This window comes from Uranotaenia lowii, chromosome 3 (genome assembly GCF_029784155.1).
Source record: "Uranotaenia lowii strain MFRU-FL chromosome 3, ASM2978415v1, whole genome shotgun sequence".
Lineage (NCBI taxonomy): Eukaryota > Metazoa > Arthropoda > Insecta > Diptera > Culicidae > Uranotaenia > Uranotaenia lowii.
This window is the reverse complement of record NC_073693.1, coordinates 331077322-331102432: the sequence shown is the minus strand read 5'-3', so window position 1 is coordinate 331102432 and position 25111 is coordinate 331077322. Positions and strand designations below refer to the sequence as shown.

Sequence of the window (25111 nt, the reverse complement as noted above, 5' to 3'; positions counted from 1 at the left end):
TCGGGCCAAAATTCTGGGAATCTGTGGAAAAGTTTGTTGATGCAACAAAGCCAGTGTATATTCTGACGAAGAAAATTCAGGAAGAAGCATTGGTTTGCGGTTCATTCTTTCTTCATTGGACCGAATGTGTATTGGAGTTGGAAGACATTGGATCTGTCATAGCAAATCAACTGAAGGAGGCATTATACAACCGACAAAGTCTGTGGCTAGAAAACGACGCATTCTTAGCAGCAATCTATGTTGACCTTCGCCTTCAATCTTTCGACCCACCTGTTTTATCTCCGACAAAAAAAGAACGAGCCATTGTAAGTAAACTTCCTGAAAATAATTCATCTAACTAACAAACGTTCTTTTTTTTTTAGCAACATCTTATATCGACCTGGAAAACATTAAATAAAATAAACAACAGCTCAATATCATGCCCCGCATCTGGTGAACCCGCCGTACCATCATGTTCTACATCCACGAATCTGACCAGAGTTGAAAGACTTTTGAAAGCAAATTCGAAGTCAAAATCAGTTCAAGACAATATTGAGAACCGAATTCGTAGGATTGGACTGGAACCGTCATTACAGCTGCAGGAAGATATTATTAATTGGTGGATAAGGCAAAAGAAAGTTGATGCAGAATTGGCTTCATTATGCCTTACAGCTTTGCAGTTACCTTGTACACAAGTTAGCGTCGAAAGATGTTTCAATAGTCTTAGACAGATTTTAACAATCAATAGACAAAATCTGGGACCGATGAAGTTGGAGACCCTTTTGTTTGTTAAAGCGAACTACGATGTAACTCAAAGACATGATTTCAAAATTGATTTTTAGTATAATATATTTAAGTGTTACTTTATTTTAACTTCATTTTTATATCTTCTGCTTTTACTATTTTTTTCTTGTTTATTCTAATACCTTTTTCAATATCGTTACTATTTGATTTTGTTTGAATAAAATAAATTAATCCTCATTATCGTTTATCAATCATGACAAAAATCTCCTCTTCAATGAAAAATCATATTAGTTGTCTGCGATCACATCAAAATTCTAAAACTGACTATCAACACCTGAAGCTCATACGAATACATACATAGTTGAGGAAAATGCAACAACAACTACACGAACTTTTTTTTGCTTTGTTTTTCGTCGAAAATATGTCATACCAATCAACCAGTCAAGAAATAATACTGTATTAATTTTAAATCATTATCACTTTTTATTTCAACAAGTCAGGTCTGCACACTATAAACTGATATGCTTGAGGCTTTGTGTGGTACTGTTGCTGCTGAACATCATCCTTACAAAATCAGCACCAATATTTCGTTGAGACATCCAATTGGTTTTCAAGCGCCCGTATTTGCAATCACAAACTTTCAAATCACGAAAATCTTAACGGTGTGATTTACAGCCAGACCGAAGTACCGAGAAAAAAAATCAAACCAAAATATCGCATAAGTTTCTATTGATACTGATTCTATCGAGATGCGCAAAACGCAGCGACTACTATGATGAAAATTTAATAGTTGAAGCCCTCAAAGCCAGAGGGGTACAAGTATAAAAATTTTCAATATTGATATCATATTATAGAAAAAACTTCATATTTTATTCTTTAATCGGTGAAAGTTTCTTGGTTTATTTTTGTATTTCTAAACTTTCGTGATCGAGAATGAATACTATAACTCTTCGAAAAATGTATAGAAAACCGCGCATATTGAAAACTGTTAGAGCAAGTTTTTGCGAAAGTACAATTTACGCACTTATACCCTTCTAGCTCTAAAGCATTCATATCAAACAGGCGATGGAAGCGAAAAGCTACCTTAAAGTTACTTCCTTCTTCTAGTCCACATGAGGTGACGGTGCGTTGTTTTTTTGTTTGCTGCACAGTTGTTGTTCGGAAGATTTAAAACATGTTCCGAGTCTACCGGACAGTACATGCAGCACAGTGCAGAAACTAAATAGCGCAACCGTCGCCTGTCTTATTCAGTTGAGCGTTATAGGTAAATATGTATGCAGGTTTGTTTCAGCAAATGCAATAAGTAAAAAATAGCAAAAATGAGAACAGAAAAAGGTAGATAGGTACAACATGTTTCAGAAATGCCAAATTATAATCAGGTATTTTGTTTGCGAGATATTCATTTGACTTAAAAAATAATTCAAATGATATTTTATTTGAAACAAAAAGGATCACAAGTTCTAATGGGGCGTTCGTTAATTGTCTTTTTCGGTTGAAGTGATTTTTTTGGTCGGCAAGTTTCGACCAAGTTCTTGAATGAAAAACAAAAACTTTGTAAGGCAATCTGACATCCACCAAACGAACCGATCAACTTATCCATCACCCAAAACAATCAATTTACAAACTCCCGTTAATCCTAAAGCCTAGTCCACACTAGGCAACATAAACTGCGATTTTTGTTACGAGACGAACTTCGTTATCTGTTGTTGTTGTTGGAAACCTGAGACGGTCTCAGTGTCTCCAGAAGAAAATGTCTCGAGACGAACCGTCTCCTAGTGTGGACTAGGCTTAAGCCTCCTAGTGTTTAGACTTGTTTATGTTTACATTTGATGAGATTGCCGTCTCTAGTCTCCCGACAAGTATGGGAGACCTTTAGCAACCAAGATGTAAACATAAATAAGTCTCAGCAATCGAAATCGTACTTCAAGTTGCCGAGTGTGGGCTAGGCTTTAGAATATGTTAAACCAGCATAACACAATATCATTATTAAATGAATGTAAATAATCTAACTTGTACATAACTATTCAAAAAGCATTCGAATTTAAATTTCTGCATAACACTCCTGCCCAGCACCGCTTAAAGGCTTTAATCTAGGACCGTTGTTTTTTGTTATGTGATGTGCTATGTGATGTGCTAGATGGAAAGAATGCTTTTTCTAAAAACACACCCGACTTCCCTAAGTGTGAACACTAAGAGCATACTCCGAGAGCAACACCGATGGAGCACACATCACTCAAGTAAGTGAGTGCCGAACAGTTATTTTTCGGAAGCATGAGCAGAGAATGTGTGGCTAACCGCTCACAAAGAGTGTGGGTTCCACACCTCTTAGAGAAGCTTCGCTCTTGCACTTATGAGCGGCTCCTCAGGAGTCGTCCGAAGCCTGATTTTTACTCGTTGATAGAAATTCTGTTCGGAATATTAAATTTTAAATTAGATACTTTTATTTGTTTTGAAGGTTTTTATTCCATATTATCAAAATCTGAATTGTATTTTTTTTTTGTTTCGATTATAGTTGTTTAAACATCTTTATGTCATTCGCGACATGCAGTTGGCTGACAGTCATTGAAAAACTTATCCCGTACAACTGTGATCGATGTTTACTCTTGACCTCGAACTCACGGACATCGGCTCAGGGAGCAACTGACTTGACACCTGAGCTATATCACAAGCCCCAGAATTGTATTTATGTTTTCATTTTTCAGATTCTGTATACAGTTTGGGATTCTTGATTTTCAGTTCGAATCTTCATTGGAAATTGGAAATGAAAAACTGTTTTGCAATCTGGTTCAAATAGTTCTCTGAATATATATAAAAAAAAGAAAACTAGAAACCATAAACCAACCAACTGACTTTTTTGTTCACCATTCAAATTGGAATTTCTTAAACATAATTATCATGAAGATTACGATCTTATCTTGAAAACTCAGATTCAGATTGATCGTTCTAAATTAATGTTTTGATTCAAATTTACAAGTTGGATTCAATATGAGAAATTTAAAAAATAAATTCAAATTCAAACCCAAAGCATAAGAATTCGATTTAAAGATTCTTGATTGACGACCCTGAAACAAGTTTAACTTCTTGGCTCATATTTAAAATTCTTGCCTGGAATTTTTATACAGAAATTGTTTTTTTTTTGTAGGTAAATTTCAGAAATTGTATCAAAATTCGGAAACGAATTCAAAATTAAAATTTTGAATTATGGTTCAAAATTTAGCTTCAGAAATATTATTCAAAATAAGTTTAGTTTAAAAAAAAATCAAGATTACTATTTCGTGAAGGAATTCAAATAGCAGGAGACCGTGGACTTACAATTTTAATAGTTAGTTAATTCAATTTTGAAATTTAAAATTTTGAATCACAGCAAATTTGTGTACACAAATCAGCCGAAAATAACAAATATATTTGGGTTTTTTTTTTCATGTATTAGTGAAAGAAAAAAACTGATTTGTATTTTTCAAAAATAATCAACAAAATTCGATTTATGAAATCGATATAAAATCAGAATTTCATGAATTTCTGCAGAGCATGCCATATTTTTTAATGTAGAATCAAATTTGCATCGTAAAATTTTCATTTCTTTATCTTTTGAAAATTTACTCAAGAGTTTGGTAGATTTATGTTACTAGATATAAACAAATCAAATAACTCAAATCTCCGAGATTCTTCAGCAAATGCAAAGATTTCAACCATCGATGAAAGTAAGTTCCCTAGTTTGTTTCTGAAAGTTTCATTATACAAATTAATTTTTAAAATTTTTTGGACGTTTTTTTAAAAAGTTTCTTCATGTTTAATATGAAAAACAAATAATGTCAAAGAACACAAAACTTAGAACATGAAGTTAAAAAAATAGGTTTTTTCAGTTCATGCTTTTTTTGAATTTATTTGAAACGGCTCAATCCAGTAGGTTTAAGTAACCAAGATTGGATTTGTTTTTGCACTGTTTATATTTCTAGCTTAAACTAAAAATTAGTAACAGATTGCAGAATGAGATCGATTGCTTTAAAAATAGATAGAGATCGAAAAAGTAAGTTAAATATCATGCGTTGTTTGAGCCAAAAATCATAGAAATAAATCAGTCCCCAAACAACCCCACCCCACCCCTTCCATGAAGCGATTTTTCCTACGGCGCAGTGCTGCATACATTTAGGGGTACTACAAAAAAATCAATTTAAAAAAAATTAAAAGAATTAATGTTTTGATGGATGACATTTTGAAATGAACAAACGCGTGATGCAAAATAATCATATTCCATATTGAAACGAGATTTCAAAAGTGAATCTTTGATTTGCATTTTGATGCATTTTACCCCAAGACTGGTAACTGAGTTATAAAAATTTTTGTTTTAAAAAACTTGGAGATTGTCCTGAAAATATTCTTACACTAACAGTGTTGTTAATGGATAATAAAAGTAATATAAAGTTTGTAGGTGATATCATTAAGCCAATCCGTCATACTGGGTAAAGTTTCTCACGGCATCGAAAATATTATAAATTTGTACATCAATTGCCCGTTTTTTAAATTTTGTATGAGAATCAAAAACTTTTCAAAACTACTACTGAGTTACAAAAAAGCAAATATAAAATCACTTTTGCTGTTCTGACTATGAAATTGATCGTGAGAGAGCAAAGATGAGAGCATTTTTGAATGAGACTAATAGAGCAATAAAATTAGCTTACATTTTCTACGGAAAAACCTTCCTTCGAAGCTTAATAATTTTTTTGTCTAAGGTCGAATCATCTAACGGATTTCAACGAACTTGTTGAAAATGACGTTAACATTCAGTCAACCATATTTGTAGAGGTGTTGTCATACGTTAATGAAAACCATATTGGTTATTCGTTGAATTTTGCTAAAATAAAAGGTTTCTAAATTTCATACGAATTTGAGCTCTGGGATGTCTTCCTTAAAGTTTTTACCAAATAAGTTGAAAATTGCTTGGAGTCTTCTGGGCATGTCAATTAGCAATTCTGGAGTTATATTTTACAACCACCCTGACGGACAGCAGAGGTTCACTTAGTATGTACTTAGTACAAAAAAAAAATTAAAATAAATCTTTATCCCTTTAATGCAGAGAGTAGTTTTAAAACAACACTAATCAAAATCCAAATATCTCGGAAACGCTTGGATATTTTTAAGTGAAATACTAAGAAAACATATTCTAAAGATAAACAGATATTGGCTAATGGTATTTTTGTTACGATTTTTTACTGTATGTGAGCGATATCGTACAAAGTATGCAGGAAAATTACATAAATTAAATTCCTTTTTTTTTTTTTTTTTTTTGAAAAAAGGAGTTCTTGGATAATCGTTATTATTTCTTCAGATATGCAAATTCTACAATATTTTTTAATCTCAATCAATCACACTCACTCATCTGACTCTACTAACAAGGTTTGGAAGAAATTTGCAAAATCGTATTGAAATTATTTCAGAATTTTTTTTGTAGAGAAATGAATCCAACTTAGATGAAATTTCAGGGACTAGATAAGAGAAAATCGATGTTGTAAAACATGCGAAAAAAATTTCGCCTTGTCGTACGCCAGGTTGGTCTCCTGTAGTAGAATGTTAGTACATGGGCCCCGGAGAGGCGCAGGATGTGGGTTCAAGTCCTACTGGAAGACAAGGCGAAATTTTTTTCGCATGTTTTTCAACATCGATTTTCTCTTATCTAGTCCCTGAAATTTCATCTAAGTTGGATTCATTTCTCTACAAAAAAAGTTTCGCTGACTGAATGTTTGAGTCAAGACCCATCTCTGGGTCGCAGTTTAAAAATTAATTCAGAATTTTTAAAATTATTTTTCAACTTTGATGTGCCATTACTTTTATAATACTCAAAATAACGACTTAAAGCGTTGTGTTTTGCGAGTTAAAATGTAATTATTTCACTGAATCAATAGCAGCTATTCTCATTTAAAAAAGTCATGCAATAAAGGGTTAACATGTCGGAAACTAGAAATATTATATAATGATTTTGATTGGTTCTCACGTGAAATTGTCTAAAAAATACGATAAAGTCAATAAATTGAAAATAATAATATACTTTCCTCTAGAAAACTAACGTTTTAACTTAAGATTGATTAAAGATTTTCATAAAGTCTTTACAACGAGTATTTTGTCATATGTCTATGACTTATAAGATATTGCATTTTGAAAATGTTTTAACTGTTTTGAGAATCGTGAAAAACGAAGGGAGGGTTCAGGAACGAGGGATGGTTGGGTAGTTCTCAAAAATTCAGGATTTGTATTGTAGATCTTAGCGAATCTATCGGCCACGTTTGGCGATTTTTGGAAAGATTTTTTTCGCTGTATTTACTTGACAGGGAATGACTTGGGTGTATTTTATTATTAAAATTTTATGAATATATCTTCATCTGCTTTGCTAAGATGGACAGAAATATTATAAATGTAAATATCCAAAAACTGTTTCTTTTTATCCGATTTAACGGTTCTTAAAATGGGGTGAATCGGGACAATTTTTGGACTATTTTCGTTATATTTCTGTCAAATGCTGTTCTTTCATCACCTAATTTGTTTTAGATAACCAAAGAAAAATAATAATCATGAAAGAGTTTTCGATTTTTAAACATTAATTTTTGTTCACCCACCAAGTGGGGTGAATAGGGACAATTTCTTATTTATTGAGAAACTCGTAAACTAAGAAACTGTTCAACAATTTAAAAAAAAAATGTCAGCCTAAATAAACCAAATATGACGAAAACAACAAAAAATGGTTGAAAATATTGCAACTGTCATTTTGTAAAATATTTTAAAATTTTAAAATTTGTCGTTTTTCTCAGTATTGTTACTCTTGTCATAAGATCATGTTTAACTTACCTCAAGTTCAAACTTCAGTTCAAGTGTTTTCAAGGGTCTTCTTCATAGTTCGTCAAATAACAAGATTCGTCAATGCATAAGTTTCTTAAACTTTATATTTGGTTCCCAATTAATACACTTTGGTTTTCTTACAAAGCTAAGTAGTTCGTTGATGAGACACAACGAAAGGGGTGACTAGAATGAACTTCCATCTGCGAACTGAGATGGAAAACAGCTTGACCTTACACTCTATAATTCTGACTAGAATTGCTTCACCCAACATACATTCACCCACACTCTGCTTCGGAAAAGTGACTATCCGAATCACTCTATTAGACTTGGGTCATATTCCGCTCACATCGACCGATAAGTCGATTCCTAAGGGTGGCCATCATCGGTGAATCGGCGGCAACTCCTTCCCTTTCCAGGAACGCCATCGTTTCTCGGGCGCAAACGGCAAACCCTACAGCTTCAGCCTGGCGCCCTACGATCATTTCCGGCTGCAGTTCAACAAATTCATCACTATCGTCCGAGGAGTTGTCGTCAGCATCCTCGGCGTAGGGATCGTTTTCCAGGAACTCGATTTCGTCCTGCAGCTCCTGGATTCTTCGAAGGGCTTGCAGTAGGAAGTTGGATCGAGGATCTTCGGCGCTAGGCGGCGAAATCGGCGGCGAGGGAGGATGCTGATGGTGATTCGGTACTGCGAGGTTGATTCTGAAGTTGTTTTGGGATGGGGGTACTACTGCTGCTGGAGGTATTATTCCTTGGTCCGGTCTTCTTTGGCGATATGGTTCATCGGAATGATTTGGTCGTCTTTTGGGGGAGGATCCACCTTCCGGCTGTCTGCGATCAGTGGTTTCCTCATTTGGTTCCAGCTCCCTGCGGTTACGTTTGAGACCGGATCTTCCGGTTCCGGTTCTGTTATTTGGTGATGGGACTACTGGGTCCGAGTCTCCACCACGTGGCCCCGGACCACCTGCGAGATCATGATTTACGTTCGCACTCTTTGGGACGGTTTTTGGCATTGTGACAAGCTTACACTAGATTTGGGGGTCTTTGGATGATAGTCCTTATACACTAAAGCACTAGAAAGTAATACTCAGTTTTCCATTGTTAAAGTCCACACATGTTCAACAAAAGTTCACCACAAACTTTTCAGAGAACAATTTTTTTTAGTAAACACTTTTCCAAAACGCAACTTGTTCCAATCAATCAAGAGCAGTTTCCAGGATTCACGTGTTGCCTCGCGAGCGGCACTACCTGAACTGATGATCCCGGTTGTCGGACGCGCATAATTGAACCTGTGCGCTCCCTGCTGCTTACTTTTCGGTTGCTGTCGGTTGGCCGCACGCTTCTCCGGCGAGATCGGCTTTGTTTCTGTTTTGTTGTTGTTGTCGTTCGTCATCCTCGTCCTCCTCTCCGCCTTCCAACCGTTACAGGTTCCCTGCGTAGTATGTTGATGCGTACGCGCACGCCGGCCGGCCGGCTGGAAACACGAAAGGTGCTACCAACTAGGTCTCGATTTACAACTGCCGTCGTATCGTCGTACGTCGTCCCTCGGTTCCTATTGGTCGAAAAACGGCACATGGCAGAGGGCTGCAAGCAGCATAACTTGAAAAAGAAAAAAAATGAACAAAATAAAAAGGGAGAATTGGGAAAGCGGTCGTGCGCAAGATAATTGACGGAGGGATATATTATGCGCACTGCGCAGTAAGGGAAACAAATCGAGCATATGTCCCTTTCCGTCCGTCGATGATCAGGAGCATGAGGGCCTCTGGATGGCAGTGTTGCCGAACATAGTTATCTATTCAATTTGTGTGCTTTGCAACGCATTATAAAAATATTTTTATTTTTATCAGTATGTCAAATTCGAATTTCAAAATTGTTCAAAGGAAATGGAAGCTGCACATTCAGCTTCGAACTGCAATACTAATAAGATTAGTTCCAATGTTCTCTAATGTTTTTTTTGGTTTCAAAACCTTATCTGAAGTTTGTCTTTTCAATCATTGATTAAAATCTTAAATTCATTTTCTGCCTTTATTTGCTTCAAAAAAACTTTTGTGATGCCAAACTGTTTTACTTATATGAAACTCTTCTCCTATTCCCTGTAAAATTTAGAGCAGGCTTCGAATTATCTTAGATATTTTTTTGGTAACTAATTAGCATCACATGAATCATTTGGCGTTATATGCTAGATTAGTTTTTTAATGCCTGTATAAAAAAGCCTCACTCTTCCTCTCGTCTTCCCTTTGGAAGAAAAAGATGGATGCCATGTATGAGTATAAAAGGAATTGCATGAGAGCCTTTTTCCCTTTCCATCTTCCCTCCGTATGGATAGGTCCCAAATCATCATAGAAATATTTCTCCTACTCAGACTCCTGCCAGATTTGGTTCCAATTGCTTGATCAGTACTCGAATTATGTAAAAAACTGTATGAAAGCCCCCCTCTCCCCCTTTCCATTTTCCCTATGGAAGAATTTATTAAGGGAACCAAATAATCATAAAATAATTCCTCGTATTCAAATATTTACCATACCATTCTAAATTTGGGTTATTTGCTATGTTAGTTTTCAATAAAGTAGTTTTTTCACTAAAGTTAAAAAAATGAAACTTCAGAATAAAGAAGAATCTTTCAATACAACATACAATTTGATTTTGGCCAAAGTTATTTGCCAAATCAATAAATCTTGAGAAGACAAAACGCTTATGATTATAGTTTTTTTAAAAGAGTCTTTTGAATTTATCTTATTTCTATTTATTTTTTTATGAAAGCCTCCCTTTGAGAAAACGATTAGATAACAGTTTAAATAATATTACGACATCAAAACTTCATATCTCATAATCATCGATCGAGTTCTATACCACTTCACAATGAATTTGTAAGGGATCCCCCAATTTTCTGACGAAGGGATTTTTTTACTAAACATTCTCATCCAAATATAGCAAAACCTGCCAACCAACAGAATGAAACAGAAACAAGTTTGTGTAAAAAATTGGATGAGAATCACTTGTAAATTAATCAGATAGGGTCATATACTATGTTATTTTTGTAGGGGAGCCCCCCCACTCTTCCAAGTCGGAGGGCTCTGCAACTATTTGAAAAACCATTCCCGGTACTGGCATTGGTCATACATCAAATTTGACGTTGATCGATTCAGTGATTTGTTAGTCTATAGCTTGCTAGATTGCCAGATTGGTTTTAGTTCGGTTTGTCTGGAAAAGTCCAATCCAGACCGGTTGCCTAGATTTCATTAAAAAAAAGCCCTTGTTTTGCCCGGATTTATTCCCCTTATTTGCCAAATCGAACGAAAAAAAATGTGATGTATTTTTTTCTTATTTATGCGTCCAAACAAGATTTTTTGAGCAACTTAAAGTAAAACATGGATTGTTTTTTGGAAGCCTAAAATACGATATAAAAACTGCTTATAAATTTTGATGAGCATTTTTTTCAGGTTTTTTTCATTTTTGTTGAGCTTTTCCTGAGTTTTGACCTGGATGAGTTCGCCCGGATATTGCCCGGATTTTTGGTTTAGAATGTCGAAACCAAATGACTGGATTTTTCCAGGTTTTTCGATAGAATAGCCCGGATTTGTCCGGCCCGGATTCGTACTGAAAAAATTCTGGCAACCTATAGGGAACAGACAGATATGTGTATGTAAATTTGTAGATTTAGATGTTATGAATACATATGAACGATGAAAATCACTTTTTCTTACTCTTAGGTAAAAAAAGGTTTTTGAATTTGATGTCCCTATATGCTTTTTTTAATAACAAAACGCGGCTCCCTCTTGTTAAAAATCGAGAAAAATCGATCTCTTAGGAATCGATCCTAAAGCTCTGATTTTTAGGATGGGGCGATCTTAGGACCCTGCATCTCACTAAAATTTTGTTACAAGGTGGCGCTCAAAGATCTTCCAAGTTTAAACTGGCCAAGGTTTAGGTAATAGGGACTCCAGAAAGTGGGATTTGGTAGGATAAGTTATCCTATTTTAATTGGTATCATTTTTGTTAGAATTATCTTTCTTCATCATAATCATCATTAATTGAACCAAAATTCAGAATGAAAATTAAAATGTTCAAAACGCAGTTTCTTACTCTCTGTTTCATACATTCAGTCTTTTTTCTTTATTTTATTTTTATTTTTTAATTTAAAAACTAAAACAGATATCGGATTCAGCATCGAACTCAAAAATTATAGAAAAATCTTTAAACAGACACGGGTCTCCAAAACAAGGACAGAAAATCTTAATCACTCAATTAAATTTAAATTAAACTATGAGAATGTTCACGAGGATGACAATGATTAAAAAATGGACAACAGAAAAACACAAAATTGTATCTTTTGGAAGCCTGTGAAAATATAAACATTTAAAATACAATTATAAATAATGTAACCAATTGAAAAGTTTGTCCTAGTCTCCTGTATTCTATGTTGTAGTCAATCTTTCAAACATCAAAACAAGCCGAAGGTCTGAAGAAATTACCCTAGTATTTGTTGCAATAAAATTGATCTTTCTTTCTTAAAAGGTTTAAAATAGATCACATTTAAAAAGAACTTTAAATATGATTGATAGAGAAGTTATATGATACTTTTTCAGAAGATACCGTCAACTGGGGCAACATGCAACACTTTTAAACTTCAATGGCTTCTAAAAACCCTACGTCCACAGATATTTAATCAAAAGCTTTAACGTTAGTGGCTCATCAAATTAACGTAGTCAGAAAAATTGTTGGTTTCGTCAGTTATTTTTAATTTGAAAAAACATGCGATTTTTAATATGCTTGGAAAATGGGGTAACTTGCAACAAACTTTTTTAATGAAAAATCTCACGAAAACTTATTTAAATTGTTAATTTTTGGTTAAATTTTGATGTGATAAAAGCCATTACTCATGAAAACACCAATTGCAGTAATTTTTGGATCTGTTGGATTTAATTTTGACATTTTTTCTGAAGATAAGGATGCTGCATACATTTAGGGGTAAAGAAATACTACAAAAAAATGTACTAGCTAAAATCATAAAAATAAATTTTTGGATGAGTGAAATTTCAATGTTCTAAACTAAGCTTGCCAGATTGCCCGGATTTATCCGGGTTTGCCCGGATTTATCCGGGTTTGCCCGGATATTTGATGCAAAGTTTCGAGAAAGTCCGGTCTGGCCCGGTTGCCCGGATATCGTGAAAAAAGTCCGGATATTGCCCGGATTTTTTCACAAAAACCAAAAAAAATCAATGTTTTTGAGTAAGTTTCAGCAAAATCGATTAACGGTATGGAAATTTTTTAGCAGTTGTTTCAAATGATTTCGCTGATTTACTTTTATAAACCTTTAAATATTTAAGTGTATCAAAAACTTTTTGGAAGTGTGCAATTACATTAATAAAATATTGATTTCATTTTTTTTTGCATTTTTCTTTGCTTTTATATATAATAACACCTAAATTTTGCCCGGTTTTTGCCCGGTTTTTGGATTTGAAAAATTGAAATTCATGCCCGGATTTTGCCAGGTTTTTTTGAAGAATGCCCGGAATTGCTAGGCCCGGATGGGAGTGCAAAAAATTCTGGCAACCTTATTCTAAACGCGTGATGCACAACAATTATATTTCAGCACATGGAATCGAGATTTACAAGGTGTCTCTTCGATTAGTTTTTGTTGCATGTTACCCCAGGCAGTAAGCTGAATTATAAAAAGATTTATTTAAAAAAAATTGGTGTAAAGTAAAAAGTAAAAGTATAAAGTTCGTCGGTGATATCATTAAACCAATTCGTCGTACTGGGTAATGTTTTTTACGGCATCCGAAAATGTTGAAATTTGGATAATTTCTTGGATATTTTTTGTAGTTTTAAATGAAAAATTGGAAAATACTATAGCTCAAGATGTGAGAAATTATTTCAACATAATTTTGTAGTCATGAACAGGTGAAATATATAAAATTAAAAAATAAAACAGGGCTGTTGTATACAAATATTGCAGCTAAGCCCGCTGTTTCATGATGCCCCGTTTGACAGTATTCTTTGGCGTTAATATTCTTTTTAGGGTAATATTGTGTGAATAAACACCATGAAATGAGGCTCCAAGAAAACTTATTTCTAATCAAATAATTGCGCAATAAATTTGCAAAATATTTCGAAAATGGTGATTTTTGGCACACATTTTTTTAACAAGCATATTATATAGCTGCACTCCCTATGACATTAAATTTCATATTTCTGGTAAAACATATCTTCAAGTTATTTGAATAAAGACATTTATGATGACATTTCAATAAATTTCACTATATAAATCAACAAAATAAAAATTTCCACAGATGGTGAAATGAAAATGCGTGCACCACCATCAAGGCAATGTCTATTTCCTCGTGAGTTATCATAAAATATTAGTCAATAAAACGGAAACAGTTGATATGTTGATGACTTGTTCAAATATGTACCGTAAACTGGGGGAACTTTGATCATTTTTTTTTCATTCATTTTTGAAAATTTTGGAAGTGGTTGCTTTTTCGTAATACCTTAAAGTTTTAAAACACTTACTGAAGTGAGGAGTTAAAACATTATCATTGATTGCAGTAAGTTCAAACGACATGTGGTGGTTATAAATTGATGTTTGTCCCAAAACCAGATTTCAAGTTTCGGGGTAACTTTGATCATTATGGTTGTAACGTATCTCAACATCTTCAAAATTATTTTTATGGTGCCATTTAGCACACAAGGCATAAACATTATTCACAGTAATTTTTGTTAGAACTTAACTGATTTTTTGAACGTTTTTTCAGTGTTCTTTTTTTTTCTTCAAATTGAATTTAGTTAGTTTTACTAAACGGGCTTTCTCATGGAAAATCATCGTTTTTTTTTTAATATTCAAAAATTATCACCAAATGACCATACAAATAACATTAAAAATAAACATAAACAAAGAAAAAAGTTGAATTTTCACATAAAACCACCAATTTGCCCCTAAAAGCTTAAATTTCATTAGGAGAGATGTTTGTTTGTGAGCCATCGAAAAGCCTAATATTTTAAGATTTTAAAATTACATTTCAAGTAATATTAAAAATCTTCTTTTAAAAACCAAACTACGCTTATTTGTAACTCAATTTATAGGCTTTCAAACGTAGTAAACAGTTTTCAGATATTTTAACTTTTTACGTAGTTAATCATGATTATCTGCAAAAATTTCATGTTGATCAAAGTTACCACGGTGATCAAAGTTCCCCCAGTTTACGGTACTTCGAGTGTTTTAGTTTGGACCTATTCCACAAGTTCCTGAAGTTTTAGAATTCAATGTGTTTTTTTTTTTTCAAATGGATATGTGCAATACCATTGTCAGAGACGTAAAATTGAAGTTTTCTCTTATCTATATATATAAAAATGAATGTTTGTCTGTCTGTCTGTTCCCTATAGACTCGGAAACTACTGAACCGATCATCGTCAAAACTGGCATCTGAGGGTTTTTGAGGCCGGGGATGGTTTCTGTAATAGTCAAAACTCCATCCGACTTAAGGAAGGAGATGCTTCCATACAAAATTTGTAGTTTTTCGAAACAAATTAAAGTCATGACATCCATTTTCTTGAGATTTTTTTTTTCCTTTGGGCGGTTTGTTTTTCGTCTCTATGGTCGAGGCGTCACGGCCAACGTCGCAAAAGGATAGTAACCCAGGCATAGCATACTGATCAGTAGGAATATTTTGGCGCGTATTTCTCAACCAAGCATATTTTCTTTGAGGGGTTTGTTTTTCGTCTCCATGGGCGAGCAAACGTCGTCGCAAGAGGATGGTAACCAAAGTTCATTGATTGCTGGAAAATTTAACAATAAGGCGCCTGTTTCTCAAACACGTGGGGCGATATGCAACCTAGATGTGTTTTTTTCTTGCTTATTTGATTTGTACACAGCACGTGGTAATAAATGACGCCTAGATGTGACACGGATTGGTATTTTATTAATCGAATCAAAACCAATTGAAAGATTTGCTAAAATACTTCCATATTTAGTTCGTGTTAATGTAGGTAGCATTCGACTTTTCATTCAAGGAACATTAGAACATGTTCAAACGTTCAACTTTTTCTGTTAAAAAAAAAATTAAAAATTAGGTTTTCTTCTAGAAATTGTTACTTCGGCCCAAATACACAACTGAAACGAATTTAGAAATAAAAATGGGAGCTTCTTATTTTAAATAATTCTGAAAAAAACCATTGTTCTTTTTGCTTACATACCAATTCAAGTACGTACTTAACATGAAAAGTGTTTTTTTGTTACATGGCTGCATAAAAGAGACTTTTAATCCGCTTCGTTTTTGAAAAGCGAGACTTTAGAACCGATATTCAACTGGACGCAAAATTTTTAAAAGAAATTTTTAGTTTACCCTTAAAGTGTTAAAAACAATATTCCCTCCTGTCAACTTACACGGTGGGGTAAGGGCAAACGTCGAACTTTTAAGAAATTCATCTTCAAAATGATTCAATATGTTGGAAAGACCAGAAGGGGTATTCCGAATGTTGAAACTGCAGCGGATATTGAAAATTCTTAAATGTCTTTGTAAATGAAGGTCATTCCCTTTGAACAACATTCGTTAAAAGTGGAGTAACAAACATAAATATATACTGCAGGAATACTGCAGAGGTATCAGTGAAACTTGATAAAACAAAAAACAGGAATTCGTATTAAATCCATTTTAAAGCCATTACTCTGACGCATCTGTAAATAAGCTTTGCATTGACACTTGCCCCAATATGCGGGACAAATGTAAACTTAGAAATTTGTTTTTAACTAAATTTTTGAAAATTTGACTTTCAAAGAAAAAATAAAAAAAAACGCTGAGAACTTATTTAGTGATGCAACTTATATTTTTTAAATATTTATATGTTTACCGTAGTAAATTTATTTAAAAAAAAGAAATTTGCACTGTATTTAATACATAACTAATTTAATATATTTTTCATTACAAATGATAAGTGCTGTTTGGGTATCGAGCCGGTTAAATTTGCCTACCTTCTTCAAGCAATGGGGGACAAAATTGAAAAAGATGGGAGAGCTCCCATGTAAATTTAACCTTCCAAAGCCGTTCGCTAAATATCCGTTTCGGGGGAATATGAGTTGTAATTTGATTTCGTTCTCCTGGCTGTAAATGTTAACCGATTTTGATGATATTATATTCATTGTGTAGGTAATTTATTCTAATTACTCAACATTTCAAAATAAAGTCGATATGTATTACCAGGTTTTCAGAAACTGGTTCAGAAAGTTAAAAGTCCGAAAAATTAATTTTATTTTTAAAATACTCATTACTTCTGACAGCTTTTTTGTATTTAATTATTTCATTGATGTTTGAAATTGTCAAGAATCCATCTATCCGACAATGTATAGATATGTTGGGGTCCAATGAAAGTTTTTACCGCTATGACAGATCTTCCGGTAGAAAAAAGTCTTACTTTAAAAAAATGACATCCAGATTTGGCTTTGCTTAGCTGTATTTTATTTCTCAATGAACCGATTTCAAAAACTCAAATTTTAGTTTTTTAACGTTAATTTGATCATTATTTTCATAGAACATACTTGGTCTGTCAAAACTACCAGTTCATCAGTATATTGGAATGATGATAAAGATGTTTGAAATGTGCGCTTCGGGTCATATTGACCCGAACGGCTTTGGAGGGTTAAGATAAAGAGCTTTTCAAAGAAGGGACGATATTTAAAAAGGTTTTTTTGGGTACAGAGTTCAAATTTCAGATCTTGAAAAACGAGTTTAGAGATCAGTAATAATATATACCATCTTTAAATTGCTATTCAGAACTGCAGCTGCAGCTCTCATTTCAAAGTTGTTGGTTCTGAAGTATGATGAGGTTTGATTTAAAACAATGGTCTCTATAATCTAAATTTTAATAAATTTTTACAAATTACATCTATTTCCGGAAGGTGTAGCAAAGCACAACGGGTCAGCTAGTTTAAAATACAATTTTCCTTATTTTACCTTGAATCAATAACTAATAGCAAGTTGGCAAATTTAATAAAAGGAAGACAATTGCTCAGCAAATGATGATGATTTCATTAATATTCGTGCCAAAGATAAAGATTTACGATAAATTTACTCATCAGCTTTAATTTTTTAATATATGGGAGAATGGGGTAACATGAGCCACTTTTTTTCTTCGCCCTACAACTGCTTTATGAAAAAAGGTAAAAGAAAAAAAAATGATATTTAACGCACCATTTGGCAATTTTATTTATTTTTTTAAATAAGTTTAGTTTTGACTATTTCAAAATAAGTAATTTTTGATAGATTTTTAAAAATGGTGGGGAGTTGTATACTTACGCAAAGCGACCACGATAACAATTGGATTAAGATTTTTTATCTCAACACATATCAGAGATATTCAGAGTGGTTCACGTTTCCCAATGGTCCCACCCCACTCACCCCTAATTATTTATTTTCAAAATAGACAAAAATGCTTATTCCGTTGATAATTGAATTCAAACTAAGCATTAAATTTACCGAATAAAATCTATGTTCTTGACAAAAACCGTATTGTTATTTTTTATTTGATCCTAAAAAATTTCTCAACATTTTTATACCAAACGAAGACAAATTTAGTCTTTTCACTCGGTAAACAACAATTCATATTAGAAGAAGAATTTTTTTTGCTAAACTAGCGTTAGAAATCATATCCAAATTGCACTTAAATTTAATTCATGAAATGTTTTTGGAACATTTAAAATAAACTAACAAAAAAGAATTAGCGTTAACTTTTAGATAATATTTGCTTGGGAATCTGTGACATTATTGTTATTCCCATAATTGCAGCAAATTTGTTATGTTAAAAATATTTTCTTACCAATTACAGGAGAAAAAGAGCGTTTCAAGAGGGTTTCAAGAGCAATTTTAAATTATGGTAAGACTGTTGGAAAATACGTACAGAAAAATGACATTTTGATTAGTGAATTTGAACCACATAATTTTAAAAAAAATGTATCTCTTTTTGGTGTGATATACTTTGCTCTAAAAGACTTTTAAATTGTTATGAAGAATACGTACAGCCGGTTTGAATAAAAATTATTTTTATATGAAAACGAGGTAAATGTTATGCTGCATTGTAGGACGATTTTGAAAACTTTCCCTTTCTAGGGAAATAAAAGTGATGCAAATGATGTCCATGTTTTTGGAAGAACGAATGTTTGCAAATAAGTTCAAGTTGATTGAAAAAAAAATTAATATTTTTCTAAACGAAAACAAACCCTGACTTTTATTTAGTGACGTACCTAACAATCTCGGTTGAATAAGTTTGGTTTGCATCATATAAAAAAGACGTTGAGAATATTTTGAATCAATACTGGTCCATTGGTTCAAGAGGTTGTTCACCTCTGATGCACCTCGGCAGGGCACTACCTAGACGTTGTTGGTAGCAAACCATGATCAAAACAAACCAGATTAGAGTAAAGCAATGTGTTGAATTAAGGAAGATTAACATTAAAAAATTTCTCGATAAATTTGACATGTTTTAATCCACCGTCGAACCAAACTCTTCTACATAATTTCAAATCCATGATTACCAAACAGAATCACCTACTTACCAGCACCAATGTACAGTACCGTTCATAATTGTATAGAAATTGGAAGCACGCGCACTGTCACTTCGACTTTGAACTTCCATAACTTTTGACTCTGATGATATTTTTTGATCGAATTTTCTGCGTTAGATAGATCAACTATCACACTACTATATCACAAAATTTGAGCTTTCTGGAGTTTGTGTGGCCTGAGATACAGTCATTCTACGAAAATCGGACTTTTCGGACTTTTCTCATTTAAACTGTAATATCTCAGAAAATACGCTACATTTTTTGTTGAAATTTTGCAGAGTGATTGTTGAAATGTAAAGCTATCATGACTGAAGTTTTTGAAAAATTTTATCGACGGGAACAAAAGTTACACGAGGTACTATTTTTCAGGCATGAACCTAAAAATGCGATTTCTATAGAATTATGGACGATTGTTTTCATAGGAAACTCCTATCTTATGTCTAACAACCAGTAAATCTATTTCAACCAAAAAATCAAAACAATATTGTGAGATTCTGATTTCAAAACACAAATAGTTATTTAATTTCATTTTTTCATTTCATCATTGCTTTTGCCAGACATTTTTTGACTGATTTGTGGATGGAAACGATTATGTTCTCATGAATCGTCCATAATTCTATAGAAATCGCAATGTACCTAAAATGCCTTAAAAATTGTACCTCCCGTAACTTTTGATCCCATCAATAAAACTTTCCAAAATCTTCAGACATGCTTACTTTATATTTCAACAATCACTCTGCAAAATTTTAACAAAAAATGTAGTTTAATTCCTGAGATATTGCAGTATGAATGAGAAAAGTCCAAAAAGTCCGATTTTCGTAGAATTACTTTATCCCAGGCCACACAAACTCCAGAAAGCTCAAATTTTGTGGTATAACAGTGTGAAAGTTGATCTATCTAACGCAGAAAATTCGATCAAAAAATATCATCAGAGTCAAAAGTTATGGAAGTTCAAAGTCGAAGTGGCAGTGCGCGTGCTTCCAATTTCTATACAATTATGAACGGTACTGTACCTTCTCTATAAGTCACCTGCAGATTTCTGAGATGCTGGCAACCACATCCGTCACCGCGAGAAACCATCAACCAGTCGTCCAGCTGCTCCCTACGAAAAACCTTAAAAAGCAAAAAACCATGTGCAGCAGGAACAGAAACAAAAACAACTGCCACTTTCCCGGCTCGCGACAACAACAACAACAAGTCCAGAAACATAAATTCATATAAGATGCTTTTCAATCTATCAACGCACATGGTAGGAAAACAGGCTTTCTAAATAGTTCAATTCAAGTAGAAGCAACTTAAAATTTAGAAAATTTAGTAAGAAACTCTTCTATTGATCTCTTTTCTGAAGATTCTTTTATATTTTTTCATAAAAAAATGTTATTCAGAAATTTTTTGAAGTTGCTAGATTGAAATTTGGAAAATTTTAAAACATGTTAATGTTGAAGCTTCAACATGACTTGATCCAAAGTATAAAGTTAACTTGAACTTGTTTAAGTGAGTTTCGAATCAGAGTAAATGCTGTAACTAAAGATATTTTTTTTAATGTTCAAAATATTATAAATTGAAGAAAGTTAATAACAATCCCTAAACGAAAAAAGGTATCTTAATGTGAGAACCGAACATCTGCCACCTTCCGTTGAAATTATCCCGCTCTCGGGTTTTTCGTCCTTTTTATGCTACTGCAGCAAACGTCCTATCAAGTTTTTGGGTCGTCAATTAAAATCATCACCGAAAAGCACACCGGTCGGTTCTTCAAACCACATGAGAAGGAGACGCGAGCAAAAAGAGGAAGAGTAGAAACTGCAGGGGTTTTGCATTCACGAGCGTGCGTGCTCGATGGGCGAAGCGTGGCAGGCAGCAGGTCCGATGATGATGATCGGCTTTCGGCAGGCCGAACTTGTACGTTTGGGTGGTGCAGAAAACATATTTATGTGTTTTTATTATCAAAAATTATGAACTTTCCTTAATTTTAATAAAGAAATAATCAACCAGAGTTCAGAACTCGTGCAATTACTCAGAATGATTCCAAAGCAGAACTCACAATTCAAAATTTAGAATCGAAATAAAAAAACACAATTTTTAATTCTTAAGAAAAATATCTATTCGTCAAAAATTTATCATTTTCAATCAAATAAGACCTAAAATTCTAAAAACTATAGATTTTATTCGGATGACTCGAGACCCAGCATATGTTCAGTGCCATGGAAACAAAACAATTGAGGAAGAGAGAAGTGGCCCAAAAACAGCCGCAGCAGCAGCAGCGACAGTAAAAGTAAGAAAATAAACGAGAAGAGCATATGTTTACTTCCGATTTGGTTGAAAACACATTTACAGGATGCCCTCTTTCCTGCGTTCGCCTTCGCTTCGCTTCGCTGTTGTTACCTTCCTGCCTTCTCGTTTCGATCGTCTCGATCTCGTCGTCGTCGCTCGCTGGGCATCGATGCACATTGCCCTGGCTGATCGAATCAAACTATGGCCTAGGTACCTACGAGTTGATCGGAAGTGTGAGGTTGAAAGGTGATCGCAACGATGGCAAAGGACAGAAGAATGGATGCGAAATGAAGGAGGTAAGAAGCAGCGAATAAGATAAAAGTGTATGGATACGGATCGAAATCGAGCACACAAGCTGCAGCCGGCCACTTTCGACAGCATGTGTTTCAATTTTATGATGCTAGAAAGAGAAAACAAAACTTTCGAGTTTAACATTGAAGGAACATGAATTCAAGAACGATGTTACCAGCAAGCAAATACGTAAATTATATCGAGAGATAATCAACAATGCTCCCTATATGCATATTAGGAACTAGTTTACTTTTATGCCATTTTTGCTGATTATAACGGGATAATCAGGAATTGATTCTCAGTTTTTAAGTACTCCGGATAAATTTAAGCTCATTTAAGCGTTAAAAATTTAAGTGAAATAGTCAATATTTCTTGAAAATTTTCAATCTTTATGTACTAGGTACTTAATTTTAACTTTTAACTTGCATGTAAATTTTCTTTACAAATTGGTACCATAATCCGGGGTAAAATTGATCACTTTTTTCAATATTTTTCGATTATTTTTGCTGTTTAAGGGAATGTGGCATGTTTCATATTTTTAAAACCATTACTGGACTCTTGTGAACGTAAAACATGGTTGCAGAAAGTTATTAGATTACTTTAAATTTGATTTAAAAATCGATTTTGTCTCTGTTTAGAATTTAGTCTCTGTTATTATGGTTTAAACGAGTTTTCTTGATCATAAAGGATACAAAACACATTATGAATTTCATTCGCGGTCCAAAACAAAAACAACATCGCAGTCCTTAATGTGTTAAGATCCAACAACAATTAAAATCATGGGTGCCTAAACCATGGCCCGCGGTCCACATGTGACCCGCGACCAATTGTTTGTGGCCCGCGAAGCTCTTTTTGGAAAAGCCATGGTCCAAAAATTTAATGTTTTTCTTGGTCTGCGTGTATCATTTAGATAAATATAACTGAATCTACACTAACTAACTTCAAAACAGAGATCTAAAAATCTCTTTGAAGTGATAAAAGCCAAAGGGGTAAAAGTGTTTAAACACTAATTTCGAGAAACATGCTTTTCAATTGTTGTGTTTGGCCATTTTCCATACATTTTTCGAATATTTGTAATTTTCTTTCGAACGTACAAATTTAAAGATATAATTATAAAAACCTAAAAAATCCACCAGATTTAGTTTGAATCATGTAGAATCGTTTGGCTTTATTTACTCAAAATCCATCATTTTGCAATTACATATACCTCTTTGGCTCTGAGGGCCTCATATAATTTTACCAAAAAGTATACCGTCACTGAATAATAAAGATATTGAAATTACAATTTTCAAATTATCAAAATTGTACGGTATTTGACACATTATCTGTTAATTCCATAACAAATTTTTAAATGTTTTCCGATTGGGATTTACTTACTTACTTACTTAATGATCCCGCGCCGATCCTCCGGTGCATAGGGCCGTGGTAAAAGACCTCCACTGTTGACGATCCGGAGCCAGCGTCTTCACCTGGTCCCAGTCAAGATTCTCGTCGACAGTTCGGATTTCAGCGGCTAGGCTTCGCCGCCACGAATTTCTGGGTCTGCCTCTTCTTCGATGACCTTCTGGATTCCAATCTAGCGCCTCTCTGCAAATCTCGTTTTCATCCCTTCGCAGCGTGTGCCCAATCCATCTCCACTTACGTTCCCGAATCTCGATTTCTAGCGCCTTTTGATGACACCGGCGATGTAGTTCCTCATTCGAGATCCAGTTGCCAGGCCACCAAGCGCGGATGATATTCCGCAGGCAGCGGTTTACAAATACTTGCAGTTTTCGCGTCGTTACCGCATATGTGCACCAAGTTTCGCACCCGTACAGCAATACGGATTTGACGTTTGAGTTGAAGATTCGGATTTTTGTTCGTAGAGAGATCTGGCGTGACCGCCAGATGTTTCGGAGACTCGCAAACGCAAATCGGGCCTTTCTGATCCGTGTTTCGATGTCTTTTCTGGTACCACCATCAGGCGTAATCTGGCTACCAAGATACTGGAAGCACTCCACTTTCTCAACTTGTTGCCCAGCTACCATGAAACTGGAGGGATCTCCTGTGTTGATCTCCATCGACTTGGTCTTTCCGACATTGACTTTGAGACCTGCTGCCTTGGAACTTTCGGTGAGGTCGTCGAGTTTGCTCTGCATATCTGGTTGTGTTTGGGCGAGCAAAACAATATCGTCAGCCAGGTCAAGGTCGTTCAGTTGCTCCATTGTTGAAGGATTCCACGGCAATCCTCGGTTCGGTGCACAGTCAATCGATCCAATCAGAATCTCATCCATTACGATTAGAAAAAGTAGCGGTGATAGAATACATCCTTGTCTCACTCCAGCAGTTACCGGGATTGGTTCGGACAAGACACCGTCGTGCAAGACCTTGCACGAAAATGCCTCATACTGTGCTTCGATGAGATGGACTAGTTTCTCTGGGACCCCTCGTCGCCTTAGAGCCGCCCAGATGTTTTCATGGTTAAGTCGGTCGAATGCTTTTTCGAAATCAACGAACACCAGCAGAAGAGAGTCCTGGAATTCGTTGATTTGTTCCAGTATGATTCGTAGCGTTGTGATGTGGTCCACACATGATCGTCGAGATCGGAATCCAGCTTGTTGCCGTCGGAGTGTAGCGTCTATTTTCTCCTGGATCCTGTTAAGAATCACTTTGCAGAGTACTTTGAGGGTTGTACAGATCAACGTTATGCCTCGCCAGTTACCGCACTCTGTCAGGTCTCCTTTCTTCGGGACCTTTACGAGGATACCCTGCATCCAGTCGGCCGGGAATGTTGCAGTATCCCAGATGTCAGCGAAAAGTCGGTGCAACATTTGTGCTGATAGGGCAGGGTCGGCTTTCAGCATTTCAGCAGGGATGCAATCGATCCCAGGCGCTTTGTTGGATTTCATGCTTTTGATTGCCGCTTCTATTTCAGTCAGCGAAGGCGCTTCCGAGTTGACGCCATTTATGCGACTTACTGTTGGCGCTTCGAGCTGCAGATTCTGTTGGGATTTGGCGACTACATATCATTGGTATAAAGAGCACTCAAGCGGACTCTAGTTTTAATATTGAGGAAGATAGTAAGATCGTATCGAAATCATTTAAAATTCGTAAAAAAATCACCGAATCATATGAACATTATAATAAAAACAATACTTCTACAAAAACTTCATCCTTTCGTAACTTGAATTCTATTTCAACAACTTCGTTCGTCCATCTAAAGTTAATAACCTTTGCAAATATTGTAAAATATTGAAAGTATGCTGTGAAAATTTTTGGCTAAGCTTAATGAAAATTAAACCAACTCTATAAATCTTATCTAAAAATCTGACATAGTCCGGGCATTTGATTTCAAAATTGTCTACCAAAAATCTGGGCAAATTTGGCCAATACCCAGGAACTAATCAACAAAAATAAAGATTTTTTTTTTAATCCATTTAAACTTATTAACAGTTTTTCAAT

At 34.5% G+C, this 25111-nt stretch overlaps 1 protein-coding gene across 1 annotated transcript; it reads right to left on the bottom strand.

The window, feature by feature from the left end:
- Window positions 1–7667: 7667 nt before the first annotated feature.
- Window positions 7668–8841, bottom strand: LOC129757625 (uncharacterized). Its single transcript, XM_055754897.1, has one exon. The coding sequence runs from the start codon at window positions 8562–8564 to the stop codon at window positions 7872–7874; it is 693 nt and encodes a 230-aa protein (XP_055610872.1). The 5' UTR covers window positions 8565–8841; the 3' UTR covers window positions 7668–7871.
- Window positions 8842–25111: the final 16270 nt, after the last annotated feature.

Excerpts from the sequence above, each read along its gene's own strand:
- LOC129757625 (XM_055754897.1), bottom strand. The coding sequence starts at position 8,564 with ATGCCAAAAACCGTCCCAAAGAGTGCGAACGTAAATCATGATCTCGCA.